This window comes from Copadichromis virginalis, linkage group LG22 (assembly GCF_057382275.1).
Source record: "Copadichromis virginalis isolate Kocher_CV1m ecotype Utaka linkage group LG22, C_Virginalis_male_GT1.1, whole genome shotgun sequence".
NCBI lineage: Eukaryota > Metazoa > Chordata > Actinopteri > Cichliformes > Cichlidae > Copadichromis > Copadichromis virginalis.
The window spans coordinates 20952614-20974591 of NC_140638.1; the positions used below are offsets into that span (position 1 = coordinate 20952614).

Here is a 21978-nt window from a genome sequence, read left to right on the forward strand (position 1 = left end):
TATTAGATTTCTATTTAGATCTGGAAGGTCCCTGTTTGATCATCTCCCCATGAATCATGTGTTGCGGCGTGCACAATCGCTAGATTTCATTGTAATTGTATAAGAAACGTCCTTTCGCAGCAGTCGAGCATTAGCATGAGTTTCTGCATAGGTTCCTGTGTTAATATTTTATTTCTGTGGCACTACACATCGCTCCTTTAAAGTCTTGTTGTTGTCATATTTAATAAAAATCCTGTCCTTTGACTCTAATCTACTGTCATGGTGTTTCAGTTTTGTAGACTAATGCTGAAATCCCTCTCAGATTTAGTGTGGGATATTTTTATATAACAACCATCCTGCTCAAAACTTTTCTAAGGTTTACATGAATATCTTTCATTTTTCGTCTCCAAGTGTTATCAGGTGGTCTCTATAATCTGGTGTTCTGCAATCAGGAATGCAATAGTTCAATCTTGATGCACAAGATAGCAAATCTTTGCACTGATCTCATTGATCTTGTGCAGTTTTCCTTATCCGCTGGCTGACAGGTAGGCAGCCAACCCTGACACGACAAAATGTACTTACACTTACATCAGGAGTGAAATATGACACACACTGACCAAACCCAGTGAGGAAACTACTGAAACAGCCAATCAGAGTGAGGCACAGCTGGAGAAGTCTGTCTGCAGGCCCGGCTGGCAGCACTGTAGGAGACAGAAGAGGAGCAGATTCAAAATGGCTGAAGATTTTTTTCTTTTTTTACACATCTCCAAGAGGAATACATCAAATCTGGCTTGAGTTCAATTCACGTTCAAATTTTGCCACAAAGGCATTTTTGCTCAAATAGGCTTCATTTTACTTGAAAAGTGTTCTCTCAGCTAGTTACCACTGCATAATGTACATGCTGCCCTGCCCGTGACCCTCACAGAGATTTTCTTTTTCTTTCATTTTTATAAAAAAAATCCAAAAAATGATATTTTGAAAGCAAATACAATGCATATATTTGCAGGAGTGGCCTGCAAATACGATCAGCTGTTTCTCTTGGAGCATGGCTGTACAGAGAGAAAAAAGGCTGATGATGTGGAGCTTGGGAGCCATCTTTGATTTCCTACGCAGACTGTCTGCTCCTCTCCAGCTACTTGGGATCCTCAGCAAACATGAGAACGTAACTCTGCAGTGAGTGGGAGCCCTGCCATCTTTAAAACATATTTGATCTCTCTTTCTCCCTCTGTCTCTCTACTGCCCCACCTCTTCTTCTTCTTTGCTGTCTTTCTGTCTCTGCAGTGTAAATTGGATAAATAAAGAGTTAAGGTGAGGTTGTCGGGAGTGTCCAACAGTTACTTTTAAAAAAAACACACACACACATATCTGCTGCACAAGGGGAATACGGATAACACGTCGGAGAAAAGGAAAGGAAGAGGCCAGAGGAGTGCACTCTAACAGAACTGTACCAGGATGTAATCTGGTGCCTTCTTAGTATTGCACTGAATGACCAAACAAGCATTTTAATGCACAGACAGAGAGAATGGAGTACAGGTATAAAACTCTATCATAAAGCTCATATCTAATCATGTCTAACATAACAAAGATACCCCCCATCCACCTACTGGTCTGTGAATTGTGAACTTGTTTAAACCTGCATTTCATGATTGCTTTTGGCCATAGGATAAAGTGTTGTGCACTTTGCTTAATCAAATGGACAGTGAATGTGTGGCATGAGGCAGTGTGAGGGCCACGCTGAGTGTTGTTGGAGTGGCAGTAGAGTAGATGACATGTCTGGTCATGTGGGCAGGTAAGAGCTGCTCAGAGAGGGAGAAAGGGAAAGAGGGATTGAAACTAGCGTTCTCCTCCTCCTCCACACACCTGTCTTTTGTCAGCCTGAAGCTGCAGAGTAGTGTGTTTGCATTATATGTGAAGCCTGCCACTGACAGGCTTTCGCTGAGTGAATGCTTTTGGTTTATTATTAAAACTCTGAGAAGAAAATGGATTTTTTTTTTGTCAGTTTTACTTTGAAAGGCAATGGAAATTTGAAGTTGAAATGCTTGGTGGGTGTGCAAAAATGAATCATGATGCAAACTTTTCTTTTTTTGGGCAGTGTGACAGCTTGGTAGATGGAAACAACACAAGAAAAAAAAGGAAAAGTGAAAACAATGTAAAATGAAGGTATCATACAACAATTTCTCGATAAATCGGTGAGTATAAAGAGGCAAATAAGAGCCATTTAAACTCCAACATGAAAAGATAACACAAAACCCTCTCTCTCTAAGTTAAGTTTGTTTCTGTAGAATGCAGCGCAGAAACGAAGGACTCTGATCTAGTTGGTGCCAAATGATGCCCGCCAACGCGCCCCTGAAATGTGCCCATAATTTACGCACAGAAATCTCAAGTTGAATCTCCTGCGCCCGCACCTCTTAGCGCAGAGACAGCACGGATTCCCTGCAGCCCGTAAAAAAAAGAGGAAAAAAGTAGGCCTTCATCTCCCTTTTAAACCTCGACGCTGTCCACGTCCTCAAAGAGAATGGATCTAATTAAAACGTTGCACTCGTCATCATCGCCAAAGCGTTGCCAAACGGGTTCTGGTGGAGAGGAGGCAGGGAGATGTAGCACCACATGACTAAGTCTGAGCTGCGGAGGGATGGAAGTTAGATTGGGTTTCTCTTCTCTCATTGGCCGGTGGGCTGACTTTTGACACGCAGACCAGGGACCCTCCTGTCGTATAAATAAGCCTGATGGGACTTTATTATTCTAGCATCACGGCAGCAGGTTTCTGCTAAGTTTGGAGTTACTCGTGTCACCACAACTGTATGTCTGCCTGAAAGTGGTTTAAAAACAGGGGCTCAGCAGCACAAGGAGTCTGCATGTCTGCTTAGACATGCTCAGCTTTGTGGATACCCGGATTCTGTTGCTGCTTGCAGTAACTTCATACCTAGCATCATGTCAATGTAAGTTTGAATATCTGCTCTTTTTTCTTCTGTGATGGATATTTTTTTTTCTTGAGGATCTTGGCTTTTGTTTGGGACTTACATCGAGGTCAAGCCGAAGACAGCTTTAAGCCCTGCTGAATAAAACTCAACGGATTGAGCTCATGCAGAGGATTCTTCACTTTTTCCAAGGACCCAGTTATCATGATTTGATTAGTTTCCGTAAAGGGAAAGAGAGAGAGAGAGAAAAGAAAATTTTGTTCCTTTAAAAGAGGAACGTCTAGAGGTTTTGTTTTTTTTTTTAGTTGTAATGCATGTGAAGTTAATGAAATGAGTCGAAATGTAGGTTTTCTTTCAGGAATAGGATGAAAAGCTTTTGTTGGGGCGTTGTACACATTGTTCCATCCAGACGTCCAGGGAATGAGCTTTATTATAGGAAACTCTAATGTCTCCCCCTGGTGGTCATGGGTGCAAACATCTACTCGCCACCATCTGCGTTATCTCCAACCCCCATTTATAAAACTAAAGCAGAAATGACACTAAACGATGACACGTTTTCTCTTATAATTACATTTAGATTCTTAAAGTACTTTTTGAGCAGCCTACCTTGCAGTTAATGGCAGTATAGTTCAGCATACATTTAACATACAGCGGTTTTATAGATTAAAAGATGATTATACAGGTAACACATCATGACAAATTTGGCAATATTATATTACATGAAATGGACAAATAAATAGTCTCACATCCCTTTTCAACCGCCAAGTGCGCCACCTCGTGGTCCAGATAGGATATAACGTATTAGAGTTCACGGGGAGGTCCCAGCTGTGCCAACCTCTAACCGTGACCAGCTGGTCCGGAGTCGTGGAGAGCAGCTGCAACACAGTGCAGAAGAGAGACGCAAAACACAAGGCACCATTAAAGAATGAAGTCACCAGTTTTTAAACAACCCTTTAAAAAAACAGAGAAAAATCACACATTATAATATTTTTGCAGCAAAAGCAGTAAGACAGGAGTAATTAATACATTCTTATCACAAATCATGTTGGTCTTGTCTTCTATGTTGTAGCAGGCCAACTATTCATTTCCCTAGGGCATAAGCGGCCTGTCCAGGCTTGCTCGCAGCTGGAGCGCGAACATGTGGAATGCTCCAACAATGACATTCACATTCATTACCGACAGTTTGACGAAGTTTGCTGTGATTCACAAACTGTGCAGGCATGGCCCTCAGCTACGCTTTTAAGAGAGGCTGAGACATGTTATGCAGCGAGTAAAACATGCAGGAAGGATGCTTATTTTAGGCCTGCACAGAAGCGTCTGCTCAGCATTTACAGACACACCCGATCAGCGTAGTGTAAAAAGCCCCCGACTGTGTGACACAGTGAACGAAAAAGAAAAGCACTGTTTGAAAAGTCACTTTTTCTAGTTTTGAATGTACTGACTTGAACACAGTCTCCAGAATATTTTAAACCTGAAATAACACACTCAGCATTTTAATACGAAGATCTTAGGCAGATTCAACCATGAAGCATTAAGTAGAAGATGAAAACTGCTTTGTTTCTTTTTCAGGTTTTGCCCTAAAATTATTATTATGTTCTAACGGCGTATTCCCTTTTTCTCTCCCTGCCCCTCTCTTCTGCCTCTCCCTCCTCATCCTCATCTCTACAATGCCACAGTTGCGGTTAGTACACCTGCATGCTACCATGAAAACAACATACCTTAAAGTTTTTTCCGTTTTTCTTCCACAATCTCTGAAATGCCCGTGAATGAAGGTCTCTGTCGTCTTTTAACGATTCAAGCAATCTGAACTATGGCAGAGGAGTGCCGTTAGGAATTTCAGACCCTGAGCTCAGTTATTTCTTGCAGTTTTCTCCCTTCCTGTCCATGAATAGGTGAGGGTCCTATTGGCTTAAGTTTGTGTCAATGAAAGCTAAAACCACAGGGCTGAGGCACCCATGGGGCCTGGTACAAAGGACCTTTTCTGAGGACAGCAGTGAGGAACCAGAGAGGGAGGTTTGCCCCTATAACAGCTGGCTTTGGCTCCGTTTGGAGTCTCCCTCTGATCCTGATTTAAGATTGAATTTGGGAATTCTTCTGCTCATAGCTGAGATTGCCTGAAACTAAGCACCCACTGCTTCACCACGTCCAGGCACCACTGTGCGTGGTGTGATTGCGGTAACTTGATAGCTGTTCCATAGACTAACATGCTCATACTCCTGAGTGATTGTCCAGTCTGGTTTTGAATGTTTCATTTTGTTGCCTCTCAGCATCTCTGATGTGCGCATGTTGACCACATGCACATTGTCCTCCTGGGTTCTCACATTAGTTTATCTGCACGAGCGTGATTCACATGTCACTGTGACAGCACGTCTGCACGCTGCATTATTTTAGAACAATGGCCAGTCCTCGTTACAGTCACACACAAGAATAGAAGGCAATAATCTGAATGAATGGGATTGCCAGCTCATTAAATTGTTGCATGGAACCCTGAAAAGACTGAAAAGATCTTCTATTTATCTTAACCGAGGCAATAATGCATAATGTTGGACCTCTGGCTTGTTTGGATTGTGTCTAAGATGCATGAAGCATAGTTTATATTAGGAAAGTTCAAATGCCACCTTCATGATGACTGGTTCAATCACTCAGTTTTTCTGTTTTCTTTTGTTTCCCTTTATTTTTCTTGACTTGCTTAGCCTCTGAGGATACAAGAAATCCCAGATTGTTTTAAATTACAGTTTAAGTCCAGGTTGCATGCATCTGGTTTTCAGATCAGAAGCGGTGGCCCGCTTTAGTGTGGGGATAGTTTTGAAATGAAGTAACAAACTGAGGCCATCTGCTCCATGTTTTTGGTCTGACTGAATGACTTTTGTGCCGCAGGGTCCAGGAGGAGCGAAAGGACCTCGAGGTGACCGGGTAAGCAGATGCAAAACTGCTCTCTCTGTGATAAACACGCTAACATGCCACTGAAGTATTTGATCATTTACACTCATGAGGCATCTTTGGCAACGTTTTTGTCAACGTCACCTGACCTGTTAACCTTGGCAGGCCACACCCCTTTGTTTACATTTCCAATGGCACTATTTTTCTTAATTGTAACATATGAGAATGCCTCTGATATCTTTGATACGACAGTGTGGCAGACTTATTCACTGATTTATTTTAACAATTTAAAACACCTTCGTTCTTTCAAAATAAGAGCTTGCGAGATAAAAACAGACAAGCGTCGCCTCCTTAAATCTCAGCAGCTCATCGTTCAATAATAACAGTGTTTACCAACTCATGTCATCTCTGTTTTACAGGGTCCTCCCGGCCCAAATGGAAAAGATGGTTTACCCGGACTTCCTGGCCCCGCTGGCCCCCCTGGTCCCCCTGGACTTGGAGGAGTAAGTAGAGAATAAACAGTCTGCGTAGATGGTGTTTACTGCAAATGTGCTCTAAATAATGCTGATAAAGCATCTTTGAGGAAAAAATGACAAGCCGTTCATAGGAAACAAACACGAAACCAGCCGTAAAAAGCGTATAGCTTCTTTTATTTTTTTGACCTCTGGTTGCCCCTCTCTGTCTCCTTAATTAACCCTGTAATCTTTGACCTTTTTGTCATTTATCCATTTTGGATCAAAGCATTTTAAAAAAAGAGATACCACATGCCTGGTTACCACTCATTTTGCTCATTTTGTCTGTGTTTAATCCATAAAGCTGCTCGGTGAAAACTTTAGTGTTTTAAGAAACTCTTCAGGTGAATAAAGCGCATGTTTGCAGTAGTCTGTGGCTGCTGATTGTGAGACAAGTTTGAACTACAGGAACTACTGGAACTGGAAATCTAAATTACTTTAGTCTTAATGCCCTTTAGCTATAGAAAAGTGTTTATTATGCATACATAAGTATTAATCTGTGCTTTCTTCTGTTCAACAGAACTTTGCTGCTCAGTACGATGGTGTAAAAGCCCCTGATCCTGGCCCTGGACCCATGGTGAGGACCCCTCTCTTCATTGCCACACAACAACACTAGCCCATATGTCACAAAAACTAATATTTTTACATATATAATTTGGGATGACTACAGTGCATGGAAAGTTTCGTGTATTTCACGTGTTTAAATTTTGATTTCAGTCACCACAAAATGTTTTAATGACAGTCTAACTGAGAGCTGATGATTGATTGTTTACTTCTTTTCTTCTTTTCAGGGTTTGATGGGACCAAGAGGCCCTCCTGGATCTCCTGGAGCTTCTGTAAGTATAAATATGTGCGAAAATTAAACCTATACAACTGTCTTTTTAAAGATTTTTATGACTAAATGCTGCATCTCCTCTCATTCAACAGGGACCTCAAGGACACACAGGACACGCTGGTGAGCCTGGAGAGCCCGGACAGGCCGTAAGATCATCCTCCTAAACATTTACACTTCTTTCAATGTCGACTTAAAAGTTCATCCTGGAGATCTTAATGCTCTGGTTTTCTTTCCCAGGGCGCTGTTGGTCCTCGTGGCCCTCCTGGACCTCCTGGCAAAGCTGGAGAAGATGTACGTACACATTAGTGTAACTGCTGTTCAAAATGCAAAATCATTTTTGTTGCCACTCTTCTGTGAATATTTTGCGAGTGGCTGCGGTAGTTCTTTGTTGTGGCCTAAAGTCTATTTCACTGATTCACAGGGTAACAATGGCAGACCTGGCAAGCCCGGAGACAGAGGTGTCCCCGGCCCTCAGGTAAGAGATTTGCACCACGATAACCACAAACAGATATAAGCAAGAAATGGATTTGCAGATGTGAAGTACTTAATATGTTCTTTGTGTTTGATTTGCAGGGTGCTCGTGGATTCCCTGGAACCCCTGGACTTCCAGGAATGAAGGGACACAGAGTGAGTGCTGATTTTTTTTCCCTCTGCTTTAACTTTACCCGATCCTTTGTGGACACCTGAGAGCTCAAACAAAGTGCTAAAAAGAAGAAAGTGGAGGTGGAGACACACCTGTGCTCCTTAGAAATTGCATTGTAATTACCTCCACAGGGAGTGATTATGGACCTAACCTCCTGAATTCCTAATGGATGCCTTGAAGTTCTTAGCCTGTTAACATAACTGGATTGCAAAAGTGCTTCACAGAAAGGTGTTAGGTATTGAACATTTCCTTCCTATGATGGATGGAGACAGATGCAACGCTTTCTATAACCCATGTTTGATTTTATAAATAGCTTTTTTAAGACGTTTTTTAATGTCTCCTATAATATAACCCCTGTTGGACTCTTTTCCTTGTTCTGTTTTATCTCTGGAGCAGTGCACTACAATTTGAATCTATTATCCTTCTCACATGTTGATCTAAACGGTTATATTTATTTATATTTGTATCACATTTCTCATATCTTCACCTGCCTTCATCACTGTGCTCCTGTGTTTCAGGGATACACTGGCCTGGATGGACGCAAGGGAGAGCCCGGTGGTGCTGGCCCCAAGGTAAGGTGACAACTAGCTGCTCTATGAATGTATCAAAAACTAAAAACTGTAATTCTTAATAGTTCCCAGTTAATTATTAGTGATAAATTTGAAAATGTTTAGACACATTCCTCATCGTACCATTTTCCCTCCCATAGGGCGAGCCTGGTGCTCATGGAGCTGCTGGAAGCCCTGGACTGGCTGTGAGTTTGAGATTCACCTTTCATGCACAAAAATTTTAGTAAAGACATCTGACTTGGATGTTTGTGACTGTTTGCGTCAGTCAGCATCATGTTCATGGGATGATAATGATGCTGTGGTATAAAAACCTGCACAGGTGATAATTGTAGGTAACTGTCTTGCCTTCAGGGAGCTCGTGGTCTTCCTGGTGAGAGAGGCCGCCCCGGCCCTGCTGGCCCTGCTGGTGCTCGTGGTGCTGATGGCAATGTTGGACCTACTGGCCCTGCTGTGAGTACACACACACTTATAACCCCTTTATCGGTGTTAGAGTGAGAAGATACCACTGAGATGCTTTTTCCTGATTGGACTTCAGCCTGTCTTCATATATAAATCACGATGAATACTGTAATGTGCCATCCTGCCAAGTCAGAAAAGGTTCATTCTTAAATTTTGGACTTTATTATGTGTTCCTGCTTTTCCTTTATTCAGGGACCCCTCGGTGCTGCTGGACCCCCAGGATTTCCCGGTGGCCCCGGCCCCAAGGTGAGTGTGATGCCACTTCCTGTTGCCTCTCAGAGAGGTTCACGATTAGGGTGAAAAAAGGCAGTTTTTATTGCTGTATAGGACAAGTACAACCAGTGCCTGCAAGCTCCTGCCCAATCACATATTCTTATATAGTAGCCCCCAGGGGAATTTTGACTGTTAGTACTGCAAACCAAAACAAATACTTAATGCTGCTTAAGCTGCTTTAACTATAAAACCAACAACCACTAGGTAATATCGGCACACTGTTTGATTGTGGATGTATTTGTGCTGCTGACAGGGAGAGACCGGACCCGTGGGAGCTACTGGCCCATCTGGACCTCAGGGATCTAGAGGCGAGCCCGGACCCAATGGTGCTGTTGGCCCCGTTGGTCCCTCTGTAAGTATACAAGGTTGTTTCCATCAAGGTCACTCTCCGGTCACGTGTAACCACTGTTTCTGTTATTAGTCTTTTAGTTGACTCTGACTCCTATAATTTAGTCATGATTTTAGGGAAGATTGGTGTCATGTTAACATGATCAGTTGAAAATGTGTTTTCTTTAAATAAAATGACTTGACTTTGTTTTCTTGGTCTTTCTCTCCAGGGTAACCCTGGTGCTAATGGCCTGAATGGAGCTAAGGGAGCTGCTGTAAGTATTTGACTTGAGCCAAAAGTGCATACAAATTTCCAGGGTCACACCAAGCTATCTTTATTTTGATATGGTTTGATATAATAGGATGCTATGCTGACCTGTTGACCATACCTGCTGTTTAGGGCACCCCTGGTGTTGCCGGAGCTCCTGGCTTCCCTGGACCAAGAGGAGGACCCGGACCACAGGGACCTCAGGGTGCTGCTGGACCTAGAGGCCTGGGTGTGAGTACACAAGAAACAAAATAGCCACCTGGAAACATTCTCTGTCCTTACGCCCCAGTACTGTCATAATTGTTCACAGATGATTGCTCTTCTGATTAACTGTGTCTGTTTATCTGTCTATTTTAGGGAGATCCTGGTGTTCAGGGTATAAAGGGAGATACTGGTCCCAAAGGAGAACCTGTAAGTTTATGTCCTTATAATCATTTAGAATTTGATCCAAATAAATCTGAAAACCTCTCTGTTGCACATTTAATGACCGTTTTGCTATGTTGTTTCCCTCAGGGTAACTCTGGACCTCAGGGAGCCCCTGGACCTCAGGGTGAGGAGGGCAAGAGAGGACCCACTGGTGAGCTCGGTGCTACTGGGCTTGCTGGTGCCCGTGGAGCTAGAGTGAGTCCCAGCCCGTCATCTTTAATAGTTTGAGCCATAAATGTACTACAGCCGGAGACATTTTACTGGGATCAGCCATTAATTCTATTTGTCTCCTTTAGGGTGCTCCTGGCAGCCGTGGCATGCCTGGTGGTGAGGGAAGAACTGGCCCTGTTGTAAGTATTCAATGATTAAAAAAACTCTTTTTTGCTTGAAATACAGGCAACATTAAGTCTCATAATTTGTCTCATCTGCCCTTTTCATAGGGTATGCCTGGTGCCCGTGGTGCTTCTGGTGCTGCTGGACCTCGTGGACCCCCTGGAGATGCTGGCCGTGCTGGTGAGCCTGGCCCAGCTGGTCTCAGGGTGAGCTTTTTACTAAATCCTGTTCTTGGATGGTTATAATTCACAGTTTCAGTAAGTTACAGAGACACCTCAAAGTGCAAGTGCATATTTGGCAGTTGTAGTTTTAAAAAAAATATGGAGCTAATATGGAGATGGAAAAAACTCTGAATTTCTAAAGTGAAAGTCTTCATTTCAAGTCTTAATTTTGTAAGAAATTATTAAGTGTTAGATTTACATGAAAACCCTGGATATTCACTGAGAATTTACTTACAAACGTCCATGATTAAAAGAAAAAGAAAACACAGGGCTTCACCTTACAAGATTATAAAAACCTCATAATGTGTAGACTCAGAGTATCATGCCTGCCTGCCTAATCAAGTTGTAGTTGCAAAGTCTGAACTTTCTATGCAAATTTCCATAAGAAAACTTTAATGGAAAATTCATGGCAGCTATTATTTTCCACAGGGTCTCCCAGGAAGCCCTGGAAGCTCCGGACCCCCAGGAAAGGAGGGACCTTCTGTAAGTAAACCTCAATTTTATTTCATCTATTGTTCCTACTGTTTTTTTTTTTTTTTTACAGTAAATATAATTTCCTGCTGCAATCTTTGTTTGTCGCTCCAGGGTCCTTCTGGACAAGATGGCCGCAGTGGACCTCCAGGCCCAAGTGGACCTAGAGGCCTGTCCGGAAACATTGGTTTCCCTGGACCCAAAGGACCTTCTGTAAGCCTTTTTCTTTTCAAGAATTAAACATGGAACTATATCCTTCTTTGTTTTTCAAGTTAACCTAAATCTGTACTTATTAACTTACTAACTGCTTTTTGTTTTAGGGTGAGCCTGGCAAGCCTGGAGAGAGGGGAGGCACTGGCCCCACTGGACTGAGAGTAAGTCACAAATGTTATAATATATAAAACTTGAATTTAATTTGGTAATGGCTTCAGTAGTTAAAAGGCATCACTCTCTTTATCCTTGTGTCTAGGGACCCCCTGGAGCTGATGGCAACAATGGAGCCACTGGTGCTACTGGACCTGCTGTGCGTGATCTTATGTGCAGCGCATGAGTAGATCTTGATGAATAATAGCCACTGCATTGTCTTTGTCTTCGACTCTGATAACTTGTCTCTTTCTCTCTACAGGGAGGACCTGGTGAGAAGGGAGAGCAGGGACCTTCTGGTGCTCCTGGCTTCCAGGTTTGGATCCATAATTTTCTCTAAATATAGAAAAATGGTGCATGATTTTACAGCCATTTTAAGCTGATTGCTAAAATTTTTGATGCAATTGGAGCTGATGTAGAGTCTTGATATTTTCAGGGTCTGCCTGGACCCGCTGGAAATGCTGGTGAGGCTGGCAAGCCTGGAGACAGAGTAAGTATTTGGAAAACTGTAAAAGCAGCATTATTGAAAATTTAAGTCCACGTCTAACCAAACAAAAATGCCTCTGTAGGGTATCCCAGGAGAGCCAGGACCTGCTGGAGCTGCTGGTGGCAAGGTGAGATCACCTGTCAGTGACATTGTTTTCCAAAACAAATGCAGCAATATAGGATTTTTACACAGTAGCAAAGCCTGTCAAAAGTGCATATGTGTCCAGGTCTATGTGCACTAAATGAATCAAGACCCTTTAATATGTTGTAGGCTTTTCAAACCTTTAAATCTATTGCTATAAAAACATACTCAGAATCAAATATAGAGAACACAAATTAAAATATGCATGTCTGTTTCTCCAGGGAGAGCGTGGTAACCCTGGTGCTGCTGGATCTGCTGGACCTCAGGGACCAATTGGAGCCCGTGGACCTGCTGGAACCCCTGGAGCTGATGGTGGCAAGGTAAGACAGTTCTATTTTTACAGAAATTGATGGAACTTCTGAACATATGTCATGAAACCTGACAGTTCATGGACGTTCTCTGGCCTGTCACGGAATGGTCTTTAAAATGCACTTTCACAGCAATTTCCAGCATTGCTTACTGATCAAAATTTCACTGTTTATGCAGTGATAGCTCTGAGAAACTTTAAAAATTAAGAATTATGTGATAATAAAATCTGTATATAGCTGGAAAATTGAAAACATCAATATTTATGTTGTTCAAATATGAACCCAAGTTTATCCTCTTTGTTTCCAGGGAGAGCCTGGTCCTGCTGGAGCTGCTGGTGCACCTGGACATCAGGGAGCTGGTGGCATGCCCGGAGAGCGTGGAGGTGCTGGTACTCCTGGACCCAAGGGAGAGAAGGTAAGTTCTAGAAATCTGCCACCAGCAAATAAAATGGGTGTAAATGAGGGAGTATTGTTTCTTTGCTGTTGTGCGTCTTACACCCTCTTCCCCTCTCCCAAGGGAGAGCCTGGACACAAAGGCCCTGACGGCAATCCTGGCAGAGATGGTCCCCGTGTAAGTAAAACTCTCCCGTCTTTGTTAGTATGCTTAATGTAAAAACTTTACACATTTATTTCCTCAATTTGAGTGTGTCAGTCATAACCCTGATCTCAGTGTGCTCTCCTCACTTAATCTAGGGTCTGCAAGGAGCTGCTGGACCTCCAGGACCCACTGGAGCCAACGGTGATAAGGTAAGTTGATAAAATAGTTGCCATTAAATAAATAATAGAAAGAAACCACCAAATTTAATGTTTTTAGATTATATAGATTCTATAATGCAAACAAACTTTGTTTGATTGGGGTTTTTTAATATTTAATTCATTTTTACAGTATTTAAAAAATGAATGCCAGCAAAAGTATTGAACATAACTCATCCACTGTAGGACCAGTTACCTTAAATAAAAAGCCATTTGCAGACGTTCACACCACTTTCATAATTTTATTGCTCAGTACCTTTATGTGGGACGTCCCACCCCTCTAAAACAGAAATTTTAAGTAGCCGAAACACTGTTATGACTAAAGCTAGAACCTCAACACCGCCATCTAATGGCTATTATGCAAAATAACAGCAATGAGCAACCTGCAATGAAATGTAAGATGACAGTAGTTAACCTAAAAATAATGCAGAAAACAAGTATTCATATTTATTACTGGCATTTAAATATTTATTAAAATCAAAATATAGGAATTTGCAAGTATTTTTTAAATTTGTTTTCCTGAGTGTTTGTGTATGTTGTTCTATAAACACAACCAACAGAGCCAAGAGTACAATAACAAAATTCTTTAAGAAGGAAAATGCTGACTATTTAGAGCATTCTTATAATATATGGCATATTGAAGTATATTCCTACATAAGGGAGCGTGACAAGTCAGTGGATGCTTGGAACAATTGTAAGCTAATAAAATGTTTCCTGTTCTCTCCTCCAGGGTGAGGGTGGTTCCTTCGGACCTGCCGGCCCAGCTGGACCTCGTGGACCCTCTGTGAGTAGCTGCTGATCACTTCTTGTTCCACTAGCTTACATTTGCATTTAAATATCTCATAGCAGAACCTGGCAAAACACAAGCTTCCATCTTTTAGTTTGAACAGTCTTTTTGACCCCACTGCTTGTTGTCCACAGGGCGAACGTGGAGAGGTTGGACCCGCTGGAGGTCCTGGATTCGCTGGCCCCCCTGTAAGCCCATTTTGAAATTCAGTACCCCATTCCCCATGTCATGTTCAATAGATAAAGATGAGCCAATACTTACATACCACAACCACGCTTGCTACAGGGTGCTGATGGTCAACCTGGAGCAAGAGGAGAGCGTGGACCTTCAGGAGGAAAGGGAGAAGTTGGCCCCTCTGGCCTCGCTGGACCTGCTGGACAGTCTGGACCTGCTGTAAGTACCACTTTCACTGGACATATACACACACAAACACGCATCCAGCAAAGCTAAACAAATTGAGAGAGATCTAACATGATTTCACTGATTTAGCATTACCAGGCATCTATGAGAGTGTTCACAGTGGGATAAAATCAACAGCTATTTCAAAATACTGTTTATGTTTATAGATTAGAGGGGAGCAGTCTTGATATGACACTGACTTTGATTTCTTCTTCCGGTATCTAGGGTCCTGCTGGCCCTGGTGGACCTCCTGGTGCTCGTGGTGACAATGGACCTTCTGTGAGTATTCAAACATACAAATAAACAGCTTTACCAGCCACACACGACACTCTCATGATTGCACTCATTAACTCCGTGGGCTTAAAAGCAACCATAGCATGCAGTGAGTAGGAGTTCCAATCAAAGCTGTTAGGAACTTTAAAAAAAGGCAACATTAAAACATGAGATTAAGCCATTTATCAGTTATTTCTTGTACTGCCCTTTTTAAAATGTTTATATTTTTTAATATAAGCCCAAATAGGAACTAGTTTGTACTAGTGAGTCAATATTGTGTGCATTTGTGTCAATTTATGCACATAACCGCACAGTATCACTGTTTTAACTTAGCAGACTTTGTCAGCTTTTGATCTGTTCATTTTCCAGTGTTTCCTCTAAATCACTCAAATGTATTTTAATGGTAACACCAAAGGCAATTTTATTCATACAGCACATTTCGCTATTCGCTACATGTAAAATCAATCTGCTTGACATTAAAGATAAAAACACAAAAAATCCTTTTATCTTTGGAATGACTTAAGGAAATAAAAACAATAAAACTAATTCTACAAAGACATATAATATAAGTTAGCATGCACACACGCACAAGCATACACACTCATACAGTGTAAGTGTAAGCCTGTAAGAGGTTTTTAGTCCATTTTTGAATGCAGGCACAGGTGTAACTGACCTCAGGTCAGGGGTCAGGTTGTTTTTGAAGAGCATCACATTAACTGAAAGCAACCTCGGCACTCATTTATATCTCATTCTGGGACCAGTTAAAAGATCACCTGAGAGGTACGACTGGTTTATAGACACTAAACAAGTCAAAGATGTGTTGGAGGACCAAACCAAAGAGCTTTATGAACTCATAGATTTAAACGGTAATTTCATGTTAAACTGGAAACCAATAAAGTGACTTCAGTATTAGGGTGTTATGTTCACATTTGCGTGTACATGTAAGGCTCTGGCTGCTGCATTCTGAACGAATATAAGTAGTTATACTGATAATTCTGACAGTTCTGCAAATAGAGCGTTACAGCAGTCTAACCTGTTTGATATGAATGAATGGATCATATCCTCAAAGTCAGTTTGAGAGAAGTATTTTCTAACTTTTGATCAATTTAGGTGGCAGAAAGCAGTCCTGGTGACCTTATTAACATGACAATCAAAACTGAGATAACTGTAAAAAAATAATGCCCAGGGTTCTAACCTGCTCGCTGTGTTTGAGAAAAAGCGGTGATAAATATTAACAGATTTTCCATCTTGAATTTTAGACCAACAACAAATATTTCCATCGAGTTTCTGCTCAGTTCAGAAAGGTTTCTAGACAACCAGCAAATAATGTCATCAAAGGATCTTATGGATTTGAAGAACTGCTGATTGAATTTTGTATTTGTGCAGATCTAAAACTATGTGTATCGTGTCTTAACTCTCAGCCCATCTACACACACAAACGTAGACACAACAAACATTTTGAATGACCTCTGCTTAACCACTGTGTGTGTTTCTGGTCAGGGTCTGACTGGTTTCCCTGGTGCTGCCGGCAGAGTTGGTGCTGCTGGTCCTGTTGTAAGTATAGATTTTGCATTTACTAATAAATTACATTTTAGTAATAACCTCAAACATACAAACTGACTTGACATGACCCCTCGTTCCTTCTCTTCCCCTCTCAGGGTATTGTTGGACCCCCTGGCCCCGCTGGTCCCTCTGGTAAGGATGGACCTCGTGGTCTCCGTGGTGATGCTGGTCCCACTGGTTCTTCTGGAGAGTCCGGAATGATTGGACCATCTGGTCTTGCTGGAGAGAAGGGACCCAGTGGAGAGTCTGGCCCCCCTGTAAGTTATAGCCCTCTTGAAATTGTGGTGCACTGAAACTTTGAGGACACTTTAGTGGCATCCTTGCTTATACCGCTGATGTGCATATATAGATCTTAAGAACTGCATCCTCAGCTCTTAAATGTGTGACTGATGATGTATTTTAGGGTCCTCCTGGTGCTCCTGGAACTTCTGGTCCTCTTGGACTTCAGGGATTCGTTGGTCTGCCTGGTTCTAGAGGAGATCGTGGTACACCTGGTGCTGCTGGTGGTGTGGTAAGTAGAAACTAGTTCTGATTATACCACGAAAAAAAAATTACCTGTTTGATGAACCACTGAATGTGTATTATCATTCAGAAAGTGTTGGTCAATTCAAACCATGGACAACAAATTTTAAATATGCATGGACAACAGTGCTAGTCCAGACGACAGACCATAATTTCCATTTTGGAGGATGTCTCAGAAAGACCACATGCACTTTTGATAATGGGAAGATCCCTCGTCCCCAAAAGTCTGAACGTACACAGCATCCATGTTATTGGTTGACTATATTTGACCCACTGATTTTCTCTGTGTCATATCCCAGGGAGAGCCTGGTAGAGTTGGACCTGCTGGTCCCCCTGGAGCCCGTGGAGCCCCTGGCAACATTGGCCTGCCTGGTATGACCGGACCCCAGGGAGAGGCTGGACGTGAGGTAAAGACTTGTAACCCCTACTACCGATCTATGAATGATTTATAGAGAGTGCTAAAATAATATAATTATGTGTTCTGTATTTTCTGTGATATATTTGCTTTAAAAAAAATCACCTAACATTTTAAAATAGTAAGCCTGTTAAACTTTTATATAAACTTCTCTGTTCTTTACAATCCACAGGGCAACACTGGTAACGATGGACCTCCTGGTCGTCCTGGTGCTGCTGGATTGAAGGTAATGCCCTGTTGTGTACCTTAAGCCATTATCATGCACAGAACACACACACATATATATATATATATATATATATATATATATACTATGTTTTATTAACCAACTTCCACCGTGACCCACCGTGCTTAGGGAGACCGTGGTGAGCCTGGATCTGCTGGCGCCATGGGACTTGCTGGTGCCCCTGGACCTGCTGGACCCACTGGAGCTGCCGGCAGACCTGGAAACCGTGGAGAGGCTGTAAATATTCTAATCATTAAATTCCCAATATAAGCAAAATTGTTTACTGGGTACTTTTATCTACAATCGTCTGCTTGTTTCACTTTTTTTCCTGTCCCTAGGGCCCATCAGGTTCCTCTGGAGCTGTTGGCCCCGCTGGAGCTAGAGGTGCCCCTGTAAGTATAATACACTAGCAAAGCAAATGAAATTACAAAAGGAATGCACCACAATATGTTTATGCCTGTGTCTTTGTTCAATGTAGGGACCTGCTGGACCTCGTGGTGAGAAGGGAGTTGCTGGAGACAGGGGAGAGAGAGGCATGAAGGGTCTGCGTGGACATCCTGGTCTCCAGGGAATGCCTGGACCTTCTGTGAGTGGCTGCACAGCAGCATAATGCACAAGAACTGTATGAATACTCAGCCCCATTATGCTCATAAACAATGCTTCAATACAGATTCCAGTAGCATTTGCAGGGCAATGTAATCACGGAGAGGAAAGACTTGTTGTCACTAAAATGCCACTGAGTGATGTGTTTTCTTTTACCACAGGGACCTTCCGGTGACACTGGTGCTGCTGGAGCTCATGGACCTTCTGGACCCAGAGTGAGTAGAATCCCAGCAGCTTGCTTATTTTTTTTTTCTTCTACATGCATCGAAGATCATCTGTGCATGCCCTATTGAAAAGTTTCACCGTTAGTGAGAAATAAGTGTATGTAGCTCCTTGCTCCTAGCCACTCCTACCCACATACACTCCTGCTATTTTTGACAGAGCACCTTTAATTTGTAGATTAATAAAACCACAAATGTTTGTGTGATGTGATTTCTTTAGGGACCTGCTGGACCCCATGGACCCGTTGGTAAGGATGGCAGACCTGGTGCCCATGGTACTATGGGTGCTCCTGGTCCTCGTGGACCCAATGGATACACCGGACCAGTGGTAAGTTTGCCTTTATATCAACAGCTTCATCACCTTCTTAAATACTGCAACTTTTATTTTGCACCCTGGACAGTTTAGTGCTATTACAGAACTGTTCTTTACACATCACTCCATTGTCTTATCCATGTTAGGGTCCTCCCGGACCTCCCGGTCTGCCTGGACCTCCCGGCCCTGCTGGTGGTGGATACGATGTCTCCGGAGGATATGATGAGTACAGAGCTGACCAGCCTGCTCTGAGAGCCAAGGACTACGAGGTTGATGCCACCATCAAGTCTCTCAACACTCAGATCGAGAACCTGCTCACCCCTGAGGGATCCAGGAAGAACCCTGCCCGCACCTGCCGTGACATCAAGCTCAGCCACCCTGACTGGAGCAGCGGTAAGCTTGGCTTCAGCTCCTCAAAATAATAGCAAAGTGCCACTGTTACTATGTTCTGAAGCATTTACAGAGGCCATGCGTGTAACTGACCTACTCCAGTTAATGCGACTCTCTGCTTTTCCTGAAGGATTCTACTGGATCGACCCCAACCAGGGCTGCACCAACGATGCCATCAAGGTCTTCTGCGACTTCACCACCCGTGAGACCTGCATCTACGCCCACCCTGAGAGCATCGCCCGCAAGAACTGGTACAGAAGCACCGAGAACAAGAAGCACGTCTGGTTCGGTGAGACCATCAACGGTGGCACTGAGGTGAGAGAGCAGGCAACTTGCATCATGTGAAATGAAAACAAGCTTAACCTCTACAGGAAACACTCACTGGTTCTTTCCTTCCTGCAGTTCACCTACAACGATGAGACCCTCAGCCCCCAGAGCATGGCCACCCAGCTGGCCTTCATGCGCCTGCTGTCCAACCAGGCCAGCCAGAACATCACCTACCACTGCAAGAACAGCGTTGCCTACATGGACGGTGAGAGCGGCAGCCTGAAGAAGGCCGTGGTACTCCAGGGCTCCAACGATGTGGAGCTGAGAGCTGAGGGCAACAGCCGCTTCACCTTCTCCGTGCTAGAGGACGGCTGCACTGTGAGTAGCATTGCTCTTACGTTTCAGTCTGCTTCGCAGCTTTGTGACTTGTGTTGTTAAACCTCTGCTCCAATACTCAACCTCTCTTTTCCTCCGATTTACTCCTGCAGACACACACTGGTGAGTGGAGCAAGACAGTGATCGAGTACAGAACAAATAAACCATCTCGCCTCCCCATCCTCGACATTGCACCTTTGGACATTGGTAGAGCTGATCAGGAGTTTGGTTTGGACATTGGCCCAGTCTGTTTCAAATAAATAGACTCATGATAAATTAACACCGGAAAAAAAAGAGAGGAAGAACGAAAAAAAAAACAAAATCTCTGCCCTTCTATCTGTGTTCGTTTTTTTTTTTTTATACTGAATGCTGATTTCTCTCTGCGCATCCACTTGCTTACGATGGGCAACTATCGGAGAGGACTGAACGGACTGATCGGAGCGTTGGTGCAATGCAAAATAAATACAGCAACCCAAAGGGACGCGGGAATACACCTTGTTGTGGGACATCATGTCATCCTTTTGTAAAAAATAAAAGAAGTGTAATAAAAACGCTGAAAGTATGCATCACTTTGTGGTCTTTGTATATCTTCCAAAGAGGAGGTTTAAAACCACAATTTCCATGAAAAAAGGTTTAAACTACCTCATGCCTGTACCTAAAGAAAATACTATTACCAAAACCTGGGTCCACAACCGAGATGTTATGATTTCTAATGCTTCAAGCTTTGTCCCGTATCGGAAGGTGCTCGGTTACTTGAAGCAAAGATCTATGGTGCTAATATGCAGCTGTGGAGCAAACCACTTTTTTAACTGTATTATTTTGTATTGACCTTTAAGGAGTCTTGCAATCTTCCCCTGATATTCCTCCATTCTAAGCAGGTGGAATGAGTCTAAACCTGATGTCTTGTTTGGGTTTTTATTCTTTTGTTTTCTTTTTTTCTAGATTTTATTTTTCTTTGTTTGTTTGTTTTTTTTTCCTTCAGGCTTTTTCACTCTTCCAATCCCACACCCAGTGTTCATTCTGACAGCACATAATTCATCTCGTTCTGAATGGTTTTTTTAAGGCGGCCTCTCTCTCAAAAAATGACACAACAAAGTCTATTGTACCTATTTTGTATATGTGAGATGTTTAAATAAATTGTGAAAAGTTCTGAAATAAAGCATGTCCAATGTTCCAAAACACACTACGCAGTGACTTAAGTGCTTTCGTGTTTTAAGGACACCGATGAAGGTGTGTCACTGTACTTTGGTTCTAGTTTGGCTGATGATTTACATATCATCACTGACTTTAAACATCTTCCTATTGTGGAAGCACAGCAGTGTCCTCATTCACATCCCCCACCTTTTTTTTTTTTACCCTGCTTTCCAACGGTACATTCAATTTTAATGTACAGTAAATTTCTGTTTACACTGTCCATGCCAATGTGTGATTACTAAAGTGCATTGTTCCTTGTAAATATGCATCCTCTCATGTTGCTTTTTTTCCTTGCATAATACAGCTTTTGCATCCAAATAAATCTCTGTGATTTGGATTCAAGGCTTGCAGTCATGCGTGAACATAGTCATAAGTCAGTCTCAGTTAAGAATACGGCAGTTCTGGAGATAAATAGGTGTTTCACTCAGGGTGATGGCGTATGAGATCAGCTGCAACACCTTCTACAACCACTAGAAGGCAGTGTGGCGTGCATTTACGAGAGTATCTTCTTCATGTCCAGTTCATTTAGGCTACGTCCACACGTACACGGGTAAGGACACTTTAAATACCTGTAGGTGGCAAGGTTATTATAGTTAACTAAATTTAAACTAAAAACTAAAATCAGATGTGGAAAAAACATTTTACTGAACAAAAATAAAACTAAAAACTAGACTTTTGGGGGGGGGGGGGAAATAAAACCAATTAAACAATTTTGTGAACTTGAAAATCTGACTAAAACTAAATAAAATAAATGAGTCATTGAAAGACTCTGGATATCTACAATACTACAACAAACTAAGACTTAACTGCTTTCAAAAAGTTATATATTTTTACTGCAATACCTTTATTAATTTTCCCCAGTCTGGCTTTGACACATGGACTCAATATTGTAATAACAAATAAAAACTAAAACTGACACTGAAACTAACAACTGAAACTAAACATTTCAAACAACAAAAACTAAATTGAAACAAGAATATCCGCTCTGGAAACTCACTGAGACTAAACTGAATTAAAACAAAAAGTCAAAACAAAATAAAAAGAAAAAGAATACTAATTAGAAAATATAAAACTACAACAACTCTGATGGGTGCATGGGAAATTAGACAGAAGAGTATGATTTATACATTATCCAATCATTTATGCATACAATTGATTATTAACAGTACAGAAATCAGGCTGTGGGTCCTTTAGATGTCATGCTGACGTCCAAACAAATGATGATTACACAACGTAAAGTTGTGTAATCATCATTTTAAGAAAA

General features: G+C 42.2%; 1 protein-coding gene across 1 annotated transcript; it reads left to right on the plus strand.

Moving 5' to 3' along the window:
* Positions 1 to 2717: 2717 nt before the first annotated feature.
* Positions 2718 to 20703, plus strand: col1a2 (collagen, type I, alpha 2). Its single transcript, XM_085445349.1, has 50 exons — positions 2718 to 2918; positions 3549 to 3550; positions 5775 to 5810; positions 6197 to 6280; positions 6810 to 6866; positions 7081 to 7125; positions 7217 to 7270; positions 7362 to 7415; positions 7546 to 7599; positions 7698 to 7751; positions 8286 to 8339; positions 8477 to 8521; positions 8688 to 8786; positions 8988 to 9041; positions 9322 to 9420; positions 9626 to 9670; positions 9796 to 9894; positions 10021 to 10074; positions 10177 to 10284; positions 10386 to 10439; positions 10530 to 10628; positions 11073 to 11126; positions 11229 to 11327; positions 11435 to 11488; positions 11584 to 11637; positions 11740 to 11793; positions 11914 to 11967; positions 12047 to 12091; positions 12327 to 12425; positions 12721 to 12828; positions 12931 to 12984; positions 13107 to 13160; positions 13897 to 13950; positions 14088 to 14141; positions 14239 to 14346; positions 14578 to 14631; positions 16126 to 16179; positions 16284 to 16445; positions 16592 to 16699; positions 17010 to 17117; positions 17298 to 17351; positions 17481 to 17588; positions 17690 to 17743; positions 17830 to 17937; positions 18116 to 18169; positions 18396 to 18503; positions 18635 to 18881; positions 19009 to 19193; positions 19281 to 19523; positions 19634 to 20703. Exons 1-50 carry the CDS (start codon positions 2849 to 2851, stop codon positions 19778 to 19780), a joined length of 4059 nt encoding a protein of 1352 aa, XP_085301475.1. The 5' UTR covers positions 2718 to 2848; the 3' UTR covers positions 19781 to 20703.
* Positions 20704 to 21978: the final 1275 nt, after the last annotated feature.